General features: G+C 43.8%; 1 protein-coding gene across 8 annotated transcripts in view; it reads left to right on the top strand.

Annotated features, from left to right (window-relative positions):
* The window catches only part of LOC141148206 (uncharacterized), a 38,616-nt gene that overhangs the window by 6,979 nt on the left and 16,630 nt on the right, over nucleotides 1-15,007 (top strand). For 4 of the 8 annotated variants that reach the window (XM_073635429.1, XM_073635427.1, XM_073635428.1 and 1 more), the window contains 3 exons: nucleotides 1,210-1,343; nucleotides 1,445-1,781; nucleotides 8,042-8,162. In XM_073635429.1, the coding sequence (XP_073491530.1) occupies nucleotides 1,332-1,343; nucleotides 1,445-1,781; nucleotides 8,042-8,162 (470 nt within the window). In that variant the 5' untranslated portion in view covers nucleotides 1,210-1,331. Of the gene's footprint in view, nucleotides 1-218; nucleotides 270-1,209; nucleotides 1,369-1,444; nucleotides 1,782-8,041; nucleotides 8,163-15,007 lie in introns of all 8 variants that reach the window. The other 4 variants (XM_073635433.1, XM_073635431.1, XM_073635430.1 and 1 more) reach the window with 3 other exon arrangements.

Below are 15,007 nucleotides of genomic sequence, written 5' to 3'. Positions count from 1 at the left end.
ATATCAAAGGCCAAATGATTCCTGGGTCCTGGAGAAGGGGTGCCCAGAGTCTGAGGAACAACCTCTAAAGCTTAAACACTTCTTCTAGAATAAAATATTCTATGGCCTGAGACTGGTATGTGTATATTGGGTCCTGGACTGACGAAAAGCTGGTGTGGTCAATGTCGGCCACTGTGGACTTGTTGGTGTCAACCCCCTTTTTTTTTTTTTTTTTTTAGACGTTCCTCAAAACTGTAAAATAAAACAGGATATAAAATAGTTCTGTTCAGGTAAGCTACATAGTTTGCGAGAATTCTGTGCATGTATAGAAAAACCATTCAAGTACACTTGCTAAAACTAAGTACTAAGGAGATGGGTCTTTCTAGTATGACCTTATGATCAGTGTCAGTGTTGCTCCTGTGCATTATCAGGAGTTGTTAGTTGTGTTTGAGGTCAGGTAGTACAAAGGGCTTAAGAAAACCTCTGACCTTATACTATCCGCTTGAAGGGTCAGACACCGTCCAGTAAGTTGGCCTGAACAGCACAGATGTAGTAATATAGGATTATAAGATATAATAATGTCCAGACTTTAGCGTAAGCACATGTAGCCAGGTGCAGTCTACTTTCTTCACTGCAGGTGGCGCTATTCCGCAGCGGCATGGCAGCGGCAAGTCAGGAGGAACATGGTTCCTCTTTGGTTTCCTGGGTCACTCGGAAAGCAAACCGATTGGATGCTGCAGCCCCATGTGACTCTGGTGGCCATCTTGGGTCAGGCAGAGCCTTTTTAAGGTCCTGTCTCCCAGGTTTGGGGTGCATTTTGCGAGTTGGTAGAGTTAGGGACAGGTCCCCAGCTTGTTAGGGGCAGCACTAGCATAAGGGAATGGTTCCTGATGAGGAGGAAAAGCGTAGGGTCGCAACTCTTCTGGACACCTTCTCGGCCACGAGGCAGCCAGGCTGCATTCAGCTCTCTCTCAACAGACGCAGCTGGAATCTGCTCCTTTCACTTTTCTGGAAACCATCAGTGCCTCCAGCTGGGTATCTTTTCCACCAGGTTTGTTGTGAATTGTTGCTTCATTACTTCAATACATGTTTTATATTGCACCCAACTGTGTGAATTATTGCCGCCACACACACTACACCCCACCTACACTAGCTGGTTCTCTTGACAGAGAACATAATGCTCACTGTAGCAACTTTATACTTTTTTTAACTGGAGTTTTTTTTTTACAGCAAGCAGCTCCAAAACAAGATACATGTCTCAGAAATTTCAGAAGCCATCGGGACGAGCAGGTATTCTCCATCTTCAGTCCATGTACCAAATCTGATCCAGGGACTACACTTACACTGATACTATGTGGACAATGGCAAGTTTCATTTGAGAGTATTTAGGTGGGATCTTTGTTTTGTGATGGGTTCCTTTTAATTCACTTTCCGTTTTTCTTGTCTTAATAATTTTTGCTCTCAGTCAGCAGAGATGGAGGATTTGGTGAACCTGAGAGAGAAGCTTCTCAGCTACAATCTTAAAAGTTCTGAGATGGAAAATTTGGGTTACAATCGGATCTTGCTCCAGGTCTGTGGTCACAATGGTCATGGAAAATCATCGTTCATCAATTCCCTCATGTATGCCTTGCTTGGTGGCAGGTTTGAGGTCAAGGCATCTGAGGCGTCAGCCACCGAAAGCCACGGGGGGCATACCCGGCAAAGAAAATCGTACCTCCTGACTGACGTCATCACCCTGGTGGACAATCGAGGGTTTGGAAAAGCAGACAACTGTGAGAAGGAGGAAATTTATGCTCAGCTTGGTCAGTGTTCTTTTTTTTATTACATATGTCTAATAATTGTCCAAATTCTAGTGCCAACATTGAGCAAAGACCATCAAACCATTACAGGAGGCCTTCCTAAAGGAGCTTACATTTTAAACTTCCCACTGCTGCTCCAATATTTTGGAATGATTTTGTGTTTTTTTGCATATTAAAGAGTGCCAGCATTATCCATAGAACTTTACAAAGGGCATAGAACTGTTCGCATCAGGCCCTGTTACTCAAATAAGCTCAATATTGAATTTGTCTACAACTAGGGGAGTTTAATGCCGCGTACACACGGTCGGACTTTTCGTCTACAAAAGTCCAACGGACGCCGACGGACTAAAGCTGGCTGGTAATCCGATCGTGTGTGGGCTTCTCCGGACTTTCAGCAGACTTTTTCAGCCTCAAATCCGACGGACTTTAGATTTGAAACATGCTTCAAATCTTTACGGACCCCGAAATCCGCTCGTCTGTGTGCTAGTCCGACGGACAAAAACCCATGCTAGGGCAGCTATTGGCTACTGGCTATGAACTTCCTTATTTTAGTCCGGTGTACGTCATCACGTACGAATCCGTCGGACTTTTGTGTGGTCGTGTGTAGGCAAGTCCGTTCGTTAGAAAGTCTGCCGCAAGTCCGCCGAAAGTCCGCCGGAAGTCTGTCGGACAGGCTGTCGGACTTTTGTAGACGAAAAGTCCGACCGTGTGTACGCGGCATAAGAGAAAGCCATATACCACAGCAGTATATTTTTTCATTTTAGTAGAAAAAAAAAATCTACACAGACATGGGAAGAAGATACAAACTCATTATGGCGTGTCTCAAGAAGGATCTGAGCACAGGATTCAGAAAATGCAAGACAAAAGTGCTAACCATTTAGTGCTAGGGTGGGATTATGGTTCAGGATTAGGGCAAAAAATGTTAGGTTAGGATTATGGAGAGCAATTTTAGGGCTATGCAAAATGTTAAGGATAGGTTACAGGTTAGGGCAGTGACAGTGAACCTTGGCACCCCAGATGTATTTGAACTACATTTCCCATGATGCTTCTGCACTCTGCAGTGTAGTTGAGCATCATGGGAAATGAAGTTCCAAAACCTCTGGGGTGCCAAGGTTTGCCATCACTGGGTTAGAGTCATTATTCCATGCACTTTAAAGTGGTTGTAAACCTCTGACATGAAATGTGAACAAAGCATATCCTTACATAATGTGTAATTAATTAAAAAACGAAGTGGTAATGCACTTACATGTGTGAAGAAAAAAAGATCGCATAAAATCAATGCCGGCCGGCAAACACAGGAGCCCGTCCTCCTCTCAACAGCGTGGTGACGTCAGTGCGTGCCCTCCCAGACGCGTTTCGTCATAGGTGACGTTTTCAATGGGGATCCCCAATTTTTTAATAAATTTGTCATACTGTATCACGCTGTGGTCAGTCTCTCTTCTTTCTGAGCCTATCCCGAGTTCATCTCCATGCGGCTATGAATCAAGGAGACGCTTAGGGGGTTGTCACTATCGGGTCCATTCCTGTGTGTATCCAGCAGCCATCTTTGGAAGACAAAGGCCGTGGCTGGGCTATAGCCAAACGCCCCTTTCTGCTTACTATCTGGTAAGCAGGCAATTTATGCGGTGGTCGGGCACTTTTTCCTAGATGTGCAATCACTGTGGTGCTATTTAACTATTTGAGTTTATGGACAATTCTCATCAATAGTGATCTATTTGCACTGAGCGTGCCGTTTCTACCGGCGATCATGCCATTAGTGGCGGCTTCCTCGCACATGTGCGGGAGTGACGTCATCGTGACTCCGGCCAATCACAGCACCGGAGCCACGATACCCGGAAGATGGATGCTTCGTGGAAGAGGGGACAGCGGTGACATCGCAGGCTCCTGTGTCAGGTAAGTGACACATAATGGGCTGTATGCGATGCATAGTAGCCCATTATGCTTTTCCTTTGCAGGGAAACAAAGAGGAAATAAACCCTTCAGGGTTTACTTCCTCTTTAAGACAAATTTAAATTTAAGACAAATTCCAACATACAACATAGAAAAACACATTACACAATATATCTATATAAGTCTTTCCATTAACATACACCACACTAACCCCCCACCCCGAGAAAACACAACGGATCCTTGATCATGTCATCTTCAAAAGAGAAAAAAAGGAAAAAGCCCACCCACTTGCCTACCCATAACCAAAACCTAATTTGTGCAAAACATTATTCAAAGTGTAATTAAGAAGGGGGCTTTACAGCACCCTATTACGTGTGTCAAACAACCAACAATACAAAAAAAAATAAAAATAAAAAATATTTTAAAAAAAGTGTATAATTTCAAATGACTATTTTTGTGTCCTATTATGTTTAGTGTTTCAATTCAATATAATCTCATTCCACCATTTCATTTTTATACCTCTTCTCATTTCAGTCTACCCTTTTTTTTTGTGATTCCATTACGTGTTGCCCATCCCGTGCCTAGTTTACTATTATAACTTATTTTCTTCCTTTAATGACATCAATCATCTCTCCACTGTGCCTCCCAGAGGAGGAAAAAAGAAACAACACAAAAAACAACACAAAAAAATTTTAAAAAATTAAAAAACACCTCCTCCCAATTTCCCTCCACCAGATGCATCTCACAGACTATCCGATCCATAACGCAGCATTGCTCCCAAAAGGGATTAATCCCCCCTATCTCTGAGGAGTAATACAGCCATCCTGACCATGTATCTTTAAACTTATTCTGTTGGTCTTTAACTATATGTATCCATCTCTCTGCTTCCATTATTTTTTCTACCTCCCTTTTCCAATCCATTATAGTGGGACATCCAGACTTTCCAAAATCTAGGTATCATTTTAGTAGTCTTACCCTGAATACAATAGTGGTTCTACTGTTACGTCTGTCTGGGTTTGGAAGCTATCTACTTGATGTACTGATATAATCTGACTACTTTTCCAATGTTCTGATTTGATTTATTGTCTTGGCTACCTTTTTGAATCTTAAATAAAGAATTAGAAAAAAAAAAAAGAAAACTTATGTACCGTATCCCAAGAGTTAGGCTAAGATTTATGGCATAAGGTAAGGCTAATTTAAAGGGTTACACCTGAGTTAGTCTTAGAGGAGGGTAGGGAGACAGCTGAGTTGGATTAGAGTCAAATTTAGGGGCTGATTGAACGGCTGAGATAAAGGATTAAGGTCAAGTGTTAGGGTTTAGGGTCTGGGTAGTTTAACCTCTTGCCGCCCGCGCTATAGTCCAAAGACAGCTACAGCGCGGGCCTAAATTTCCGGGAGGGCGTCCATGTACGTCCTCCCATGTATGAGCTGTCTGTGCGTCCCCTGAGGGCTGCACGCTCTGTGATCAGCGAGTCCCGGACCCTTACCATGTTTACCATGTAATCAGCTGTCAGTCAATGACAGCCGATCACGTGATGTAAACAGAAGACGGTGATCTGCTTTTTTTCCCTCTTGCTGACAGCATGAGAAAAGAGAGAAAAAAAATTTCTGTCTGGAGCAAAGGGGACATCGGTCCCACACACTCCAGACCCACTGCTGCTATGCAGTGCCCACCACTGCCACCTACCAGTGCCCACCAGTGCCACCTATCGATGCTCACCAGTGCCACCTATCAATGCCCACCAGTGCTGTCAATCAGTGCCCATCATTGCCTCATCACCAGTGCCACCTATCAGTGCTGGCCTATCAGTGTCACCTACCAGTGCCTATCAGTGCCCATCAGTGCCACTTATCAGTGTTCATCAGTGCCACCTATCAGTGCTGGCCCATTAGTGTCATCTACCAGTGCCTATCAGTGCCCATCAGTGCCACTTATCAGTGCTCATCAGTTCCACCTATCAGTGCTGCCTCATCAGTGCCCACCAGTGCCACTTAATCAGTGCCTCTTAGTGCCACCTATCGGTGACCATCTATCTTTTTTGTTTGTTTAGCAAAAAAAAAAAACCCAAGTGGTGATTAACCGCTTCCCAACCACCTCACGCAGATATACTGTGGCAGAAGGGCACGTACTCTGACAGAAGGGCACTGTACGTTGCCCTTTAAGAGGCGCCTGCCGGAAGCTCCGTGACCATGATCGCGGGTCCCGCGGACCCGATGTCCGCGGGGATACCTGCGATCGTCTCACAGTGAGGAAGTACGTGGAGATGCTGATGTAAACAAGCATCTCCCCCTTCTGCCTAGTGACAGGACACTGATCTCTGCTCCCTGTAATTGGGAGCAGTGATCAGTGATGTGTCACACACATTCCCTCTCCCACACAGTTAGAATCACTCCCTAGGACACACTTAACCCCTACAGCGCCACCTAGTGGTTACCCCCTTCACTGCCAGTAATCAATGCAATTTTTAGCATTGATCGCTGTATTAATGCCAATGGTCCCAAGAATGTGTCAGAATTGTTCGATGTGTCCGCCATAATGTCGCAGTCATGATAAAAATTGCTGATCGCCGCCATTACTAGTAAAAAAAAGTTATCAATAAAAATGCCATAAAACTATCCCCTATTTTGTAGACGCTATAACTTTTGCGCAAACCAATCAATAAACGCTTATTGCGATTTTTTTTTTACCAAAGATATGTAGAAGAATACATATCAGCCTAAACTGAGGAAAAAAAATGTTTTTTTTATATTTTTTGGGGAGAAATTTATTATAGCAAAAAGTAAAAAATAATGCGTTTTTTTTTTCAAAATTGGCGCTACTTTTTTGTTTATAGCGCAAAAAATAAAATCCGCAGAGGTGATCAAATACCACCAAAAGAAAGCTCTATTTGTGGAAAAAAAAAGACATCAATTTTGTTTGGGAGCCACGTCGCACGACCGTGCAATTGTCAGTTAAAGCGACGCAGTGCCGAATCGCAAAAAGTGCTCTGGTCTTTGGCCAGAGCACTTTTTGGTCCGGGCTGAACTGGTTAAATACCACCAAAAGAAAGCTCTCTTTGTATGAGAAAAAAAATGTCATATGGGTACAGTGCAGCATGACCGCGTAATTGTCACTCAAAGTGCAACAGTGCCGAATGCTAAAAATTGGTCTGGGCAGGAAGGGGGTTAAGTGCCCGGTAAGTAAGTGGTTAAAGATAGGGTTGGGGTTGGTTTAACGCAAGGGCATATTTTAAGGGTTAGATCAGTGTTTTTCAACTCCAGTCCTCAAGGCGCCCCAACAGGTCATGTTTTCAGGATTTCCCTCAGATAAAACGGCTGTGGTAATTACTAAGGCAGTGAAACTGATCAAATCACCTGTGCAAAATAATGGAAGGCCTGAAAACATGACCTGTTGGGGCGCCTTGAGGACTGGAGTTGAGAAACACTGGGTTAGGTTATAGATTAAGGCCAAGTGTTTGGGTTTGGGGGGTATGGTGATGCTATGATTGAGTTGGGTTAGTTTCATGTAGGGACAGGATAAAGATCAGGCCTATTATTTTCCCCACACACTTTATGTTTTTTTTTTCACTGCTAGAAACTCATACAAAAAGTGATACAAAAAGTTTCATCTTTTTTGTTTTTGTTTTTTGTTATTTTTAATAACAAACATGTTCCACTTACCTGCTCTGTGCAATGGTTTTGCATAAAGCAGCCCCGATCCACCTCTACTGGGGTCCCCATCCGGTGTTCCAAGCGGCGTGCAGTGGGGGCACTCGTGCGTGCTCACTCCTGAGCCACCTGGTCTGTGTATCTATAAGACACACAGAGCGCGGCTCACCCCACCCTCACAGGCTTTGATTGACAGCAATTGAAGAAAAAGGAAAATTTTCCATTTTCTTCAATTACTATTGTCGGCGGTGAGCCGGGGCCAGCACCCACAAGGAATTCTTTATCCACAGTCTGAGCAGTGTTACACTCTTTCTGGACGTTGATTGACAGCAGTAGGAGCCAATGTGTTTGTTGTAGAGCAATGGTTCTCAACCCTGTCCTCAAGTACCCCCAACAGGCCATATTTGCAGGTTTTCCTTTATCTTGCACAGGTGCTGGTATTTTGCACAGCTATTTTCTCTAAGAAAATTCCCAAAACATGGCCTGTTTGGGGTACTTGAGAACAGGGTTGAGAACCACTGCTGTAGAGCCACACATTAGATATAAACCTTCACTGAAATATGGGAGTCAGAGCACAAACACTTGGAAGTGATCTGTGGCTCAGGGGTAACACGGGTTACACTTTATACAGATTGATAAATACGATCCTGTATGACCCTAGTTGAGTATTTCCTTGTCAGTCTAAAAACATTTAGAAAGTGTGATAATTTTCCATATATTTGCAGGAAACTTGCAGCCTCTGGATGAAGAGGTGGTTTGGCAAAAGTCTTTCGATGAGAGAATGAAAGCCATAACTGAAGCCGAACTTAACTCCAAAGACCTTCTACTGCCAGTATTCATCTACAGGTGACCTTCTATCATTATTTGTGGTTAGCTTCTTTGGGCTCCTACTCATCAGAATGTCACCAATGTCCAGAGACGATTCCACTTGACACTTTGGGAAATAATCTGTTGGTATGTTCATGGAAGAAATTTGAGGGAAAAGAAATAAATCTAAAAGAGCCTTTGTCCAACTTCCTCCCCCAGCTTCCATGAACCCTTCTCTGTGTGTACAGGAATAGGGTCCATGCACTTGGCTGGGAAATATTGGCACTCAAGTAAATGTCAACACCACTATATATTTGATGCTGACACGTATGTGACCCACATTTATCATGACTAGTGATAGTGATGGGCCGAACACCCCCCGGTTCAGTTCGTACCAGAAGTCCCAAACAGCGAAAAAGTTCGGACCTGAGCCCCAAACTCTGTTAACTTCTTCAGATTTGCGTTATAGCCGAATGACGGCTACAGCGTGGACCTGTTTTGCCGGGAGTACGTCTATTGACGTCCTCTCGTGTCCGAGTGGCCTGCGTGCCTCCTGCAGGGCGCATGCGGCACGCTCTTTGATCAGCGAGTCTATGAGACTCGCTGGATCACAGATAGGAGTAAGGGGTCGATCCTGACCCCTTACCACATGATCAGCTGTCAGCCAATGACAGCTGATCATGTGATGTAAACAGAGCCGGTAATCGGCTATTTTTTCTCCTCATGCTGACAGCGTGAGGAGAAAAAAAAGCCGCTCACGTCGGCCGTGAGAGGGACATCAGTCCCAATCATGGAGAGCTGCCGCCAGCTCCTCAGTGCCCACCTGTGCCACCTGCCAGTGGCACCTAGCAGTAGACAACAGTGTCACCTACCAGTGCCCACCAGCGCCACCCATCAGTGCCCACAGTGCCACCCATCAGTGCCCACAATCAGTGCCTCATCAACAGCTACAGCGCGGACCTGCTTTGCCTGGAGTACGTCTATTGACGTCCTCTCGTGTCCGAGTGGCCTGCACGCCTCCTGCAGGGCGCATGCGGCACGCTCTTTGATCAGCGAGTCTATGAGACTCGCTGGATCACAGATCGGAGTAAGGGGTTGATCCTGACCCCGTACCACATGATCAGCTGTCAGCCAATGACAGCTGATCATGTGATGTAAACAGAGCCGGTAATCAGCTATTTTTTCTCCTCGTGCTGACAGCGTGAGGAGAAAAAAAAGCCACTCACGGCGGCCGTGAGAGGGACATCAGTCCCAATCATGGAGAGCTGCCGCCAGCTCCTCAGTGCCCACCTGTGCCACCTGCCAGTGGCACCTAGCAGTAGACAACAGTGTCACCTACCAGTGCCCACCAGCGCCACCCATCAGTGCCCACAGTGCCACCCATCAGTGCCCACAATCAGTGCCTCATCAACAGAGCTGCACATCAGTGCCACCTATCAGTGCCCATCAGTGCCACCTATCAGTGCCACCTATCAGTGCCCATCAGTGCCATCTATCAGTGGTACCCATCAGTGCCACCTATCAGTGCCACCCATCAGTGCCACCTATCAGTGACCATCAGTGCCATCTTATCAGTGGCCATCAGTGCCGCCTTATCTGTGCCCATCAGTACCGCCTTAGTGTTGCCTTATCTGTGCTTATCAGTGCCACCTTAACTGTGCCTATCAGTGCCCATCAGTGCAGCCTATCAGTGCCCACCAGTGCAGCCTATCAGTGCCCACCAGTGCCGCCTTATCAGCGCATATCAATGAAGGAGAAAATTTACCTGTTTACAAAATTTTATAACAAACTATGAAACATGATTTTTTTTTTCAAAATTTTCCATCTTTTTTGTTTGTTTAGCAAAAAATAAAAATCCCAGCTGTGATTAATTACCACCAAAAGAAAGCTCTATTTATGTGAAAAAAAATGATAAAAATTTCATTTGGGTACAGTGTTGTATGACTGCGCAATTGTCATTCAAAATGCATCAGCGCTGAAAGCTTCTGGGCAGGAGGGGGGTTTAAGTGCCCAGTAAGGAAGTGGTTAAAATCTATGGGGACTGAACATAAAAAATCAAAAGTCCCCATTTTGAAGGCTTATATTCAAGTTATTGGCCATAAAAAGAGTATGGGGGTCCAGGTACTGCCCAGGGGGACATGTATCAATGCAAAAAAACTTTTAAAAAATATAATTTTTACAGGAGCAGTGATTTTATTGATGCTTAAAGTGAAACAATAAAAATTAAAAATTCCATAAAATATATTGTGCCTGGGGGGTCTCCTTAGTCTACCTGTAAAGTGGCGCATCTGTACCATGTATAGAACCTGCTGCAGCAAAACTGACATTTATAAAGGAAAAAAAATGTCATTTAAATTGCTTATCGCAGCTGCAAGTTATTGCCGGAAATAAAAAAAAAATGAAAAAAAAAAAAAACGATGTGGACCCCCCACAAGCATACCAGGCCCTTTGGGTCTCATGTGAATTTTAAGGGGAACCCCACGGCAATTTTTTTTTTTTAAATGGTGTGGGTCCCCCTTAAAATCCATACCAGAGCATGCAGCTTGGCAGGTCAGGAAAAGGAGGAATGAGTGAGCGCCCCCCTCCAAAACCATACCATGCCACGTGCCCTCAACATGAAGGGGTGCTTTGAGGCAGGGGGCTCTGCTCCCCCCCACATCAAAGCACCTTGTCCCCATGTTGATGGGGAGAGGGGCCTGTTTGCAACAACCCTGGGCATTGGTTGTGGAGGTTTGCAAGCAGGTGGGCTTATCAGAATCTGGAAGCTCCCTTTAGCAAGCAGGCCAATCAAGTTTCTCCACCTCAAACTCACTCATCCATGTCTTTATGGAACTTGCTTTGTGCACTGGTGCGCAGTCATGTTGGAACAGGAAGGGGCCAGCCCCAAACTGTTCCCTCAAAGTTGGGAGCATGAAATTGTCCAAAATGCCTTGATATGCTGATGCCTTAAGAGTTCCCTTCACTGGAACTAATGGGTCAAGCCCAACCCCTGAAAAACAACCCCACACCATAATCCTCCCTCCACCAAATGATTTGGACCAGTGTACAAAGCAAGGTCCATAAAGACATGGATGAGTGAGTTTGGGGTGGAGGAACTTGACCTGGCCTGCCTGTCCTGATCGCAACCCGATAGAACACCTTTGATGAATGATGAATGAGGGATGAATTTGAGCGTAGACTGTGAACCAGGCCTTCTCATCCAATCAGTGCCTGGTCTCAAAAATGCGCTTCTGAAAGAATGGTTAAACATTCCCATAGACCCTCCTAAACCTTGTGGACAGCCTTCCCAGAAGAGTTGACTACGGACTAAGACTGGGATGCCATTAAAGGTTTGTGTAAAGGCAGTAATATCGTAATTAGGGATGAGCTTCGAGTTCGAGTTGAACATGAGTTCGACTCGAACATCGGCTGTTCGATTGTTCGAAGATCGAAAATTCTGGGGCGTTGGAGCCAAATTCACACTGCATCATCGCAGTGCATTGCTGGCTGATGATTGGCAAAGCATACACTATGACCCACATGCTTTGGCCAATCACAGCGCCTTAAGCAAAGAGAGCCATAATTGGCCAAAGGCAGGGTGCCTTTGGCCAATTATGGCTCAGGGGGTTAAGTCCACGACTCACACTATATAAGGCTGCCTGCACGTCTGCCCTGTGTAGTGTGTTGCTGGTGGAGAGAGAGATAGAGAGAGAGAGAGTGTCATTTCATTTACTCTGAGCAGGCAGTTTATTCAGTTAGCTAGATCTCACTGCAGACCGTTCCTGGTGTACTGTTTCTAATCCACTTCAGGCAGGCAGTTGATTCAGTTAGCTGCAGTGTATTTTGTTTATATATACATCCCGGCTTTCTATATATATACATATATATACTGTATATATACATAGCTTCCAACTGTCCCTGATTTGGAGGGAATGTCCCTGATTTGGAGCAATGTCCCTCTGTCCCTCATTCCTCCTCATTTGTCCCTCATTTTGGTCTGATCTATATAGTTGTATATAAGATGCACTTTTTATCGATCAAAAAGTGTTTTCCAGCGCTTAACCTTTCATCTGATTTCTAAATTGCTGCGTTTGTAAATTGCAAAAGCCAATATAAAGGAATAGTAGTGGTAAAAAAAAGCACTTGTTTTTTTGTACAATTCTCCTTTAAGGGGGTGTGACAGGGGGTGTGTCCTATGCCTGCATACTTTTGCTTGATTGTTGGGAGGTATGTATATATACACGCCTTTTTTTTGAGGGGGAACTTGGTGGAACTCAGTTCCACCACCTCTGGCTCAGACCCTTTGGTGCCTGCTCACCACAATCACTTGTAAACACAGAAGACTGGTTTCTGTGTTTACAAGTGACAGCTCTGCACTCTGTATGTAATGCAATCCTGATATTTAATGCCCCTTTAAGACCCTCCTACTGTTTTCGTGAAATTTGACTGAACACACCCACTATTTGATGTGATTTGGAGGGTGTGTGTAGGGGGAGGGGTTTTGTGGGGCCGTGGTTAAGTTCCAGCACCTATTGTTTGAGAAAAAAAGCCCTGTGTATATATATATATATATATATATATATATAGCGCTGACAACTGTTGTTTCTAGCTCTATGTGTATTATACAATGCATACGTTGTGTTAATGCCATCTTGTGGACAATTGATAAAGTACAATAAGTTTACGTCTCAGGATTAAGTGGCACGGAAGTGATTCATTGTTTACTTTGGAACTGTAGCTATGACCTACCCACAATGCTCCTGGACAAAGTCAGACCTGAACTGCATTGTGGGAGGATATAAAAGGGTAAGGAGCGGCCATTTTAGCTCTCTTGTTCCTGGGACGCGTGGCCTGCCAGCAGAACTCTGTGGATGTGTGTGTCCCACAGGGTTACGGCCTACTTTGCGAAGGAGCAGAGCAGCTGCAGCATCCTGCCATCGCATGGCAGTGAGCTGGACAAGAGACGTGATCGTTCCGGAAGACCTGTGGGGAGATAACCAAGGACTCCTGGTTGTTTGTGAACGGAACAGTGTGTCGGTGTGGTGGTGCCTCCATACGGAACTGAGAACTGCTGAACCAGAGACATTCACCTGCCTGGATTCTGTGTGGTGAGAGGGTTAACACCCAGAAGTTTATTTGAGTATTACACACACCTTTAGAATTGTACAGAGTGCTGCTGGGACTGATAGTCCCACGGAACAAGTTAAGTCAGAAAGCCTTACATCCGAATAGACTTCAGTGTTCAAGAGTGGATGTTAGATGTTTGTTTCTTCATATAAAGACACCTAGTCAAGCGTTTGGATTACAATTGTTTGAGTGTGTTATACTACACTGCGCAACACCCAGGAGGAACCCTTTGGGATTACAATTATAAAAGCTAGCGAAGACTGAAGATGTCTGGACTACCTTTTTCATTGCAGGGCCCTGCATTCTAGGATAGTGACTTTAAGGTCTAGAGCAGGGGGAGCTCCCAGGTATAGATTCATACCAATATATATATATATATATTTGTATCTATTAGCGATAGTCATTATCATTTCTTATACTATCACACTATGTTGGTGTGATAGTATATTCATTGAAATAACTCTTTATATAAATATATTACTTATTCAAAAGAAGAAGTTATTTTTGGTCATTCTTGAAGTTTGCGTGCAGTGTTGTCATTTCTCCTATAGGTGGAGCTACCAGCACCCAGGCAGAGGTAACCATAATTGTAAGTGTATATTGTGGGTTAAAGTTAATGCTCATATTGTTACAACACTGCACTACAGTTGTGTCAAGGTGAGTGAACAATTTAAAAAGGGTGTAGAGCAAAGAGGACAGGCCCGCTTAAACCAGCAGCTCCACCGTGAGTTATTGCTACATATATATATATATATATATATATATATATATATATATATATATATATATATATATACACTGTATCCAGTTTAGCTAGATCTCACTGCAGACCGTTCCTGCTGTACTGTTTCTAATCTACTTCAGGCAAGCAGTTGATTCAGTTAGCTGCAGTGTATTTTGTATATATACATCCCGGCTTTGTATATATATATATATATATATATATATATATATATATATATATATATATACAAAGCTGGGATGTATATATACAAAATACACTGCAGCTAACTGAATCAACTGCTTTCCTGAAGTAGATTAGAAACAGTACAGCAGGAACGGTCTGCAGTGAGATCTAGCTAAACTGGATACAGCTTATATATACATACACACACACTGTATCCAGTTTAGCTAGATCTCACTGCAGACCATTCCTGGTGTACAGTTTCTAATATACTTCAGGCAGGCAGTTGATTCAGTTAGCTGCTGTGTATTATATATATACAGTCAGACTGGTATATATATATATATATATATATATATATATATATATATATATATATATATATATATATATATATATATATATCCACTGTATCCAGTTTAGCTAGATCTCACTGCAGACCGTTCCTGGGGTACTGTTTCTAATCTACTTCAGGCAGGCAGTTGATTCAGTTAGCTGCAGTGTATTTAGTATATATATATACACTGTATCCATATATAGCTAGATCTCACTGCAGGCCATTCCTGGTATACATATTCAAATACACTTTCAGGCAGGCGGGCCAGGCAGAATATTCAGTGATTGGCAGTGCATAAAATATATATACAGTCTCCTACATATATATCCACTGCATTCTAGTCTAGCCAAGCCTATACCTGACTACAGGCCATTCCTGGTGTACGTTTTCAAATACACTTGCAGGCAGGCAGGTGATTCAGTGATCTGCAGTGCATAAAATATATATACTGTCTCCTACATATATATACACTGCATTCTAGTCTAGCCAAGCTTATACCTGACTACAGGCCATTGCTGGTGTACATTTTCAAATACA

This window comes from Aquarana catesbeiana, linkage group LG06 (assembly GCF_042186555.1).
Source record: "Aquarana catesbeiana isolate 2022-GZ linkage group LG06, ASM4218655v1, whole genome shotgun sequence".
Taxonomy (NCBI): domain Eukaryota; kingdom Metazoa; phylum Chordata; class Amphibia; order Anura; family Ranidae; genus Aquarana; species Aquarana catesbeiana.
Note: the sequence above shows the minus strand (reverse complement) of the source record. Positions and strands in the feature narration are given on the sequence as shown.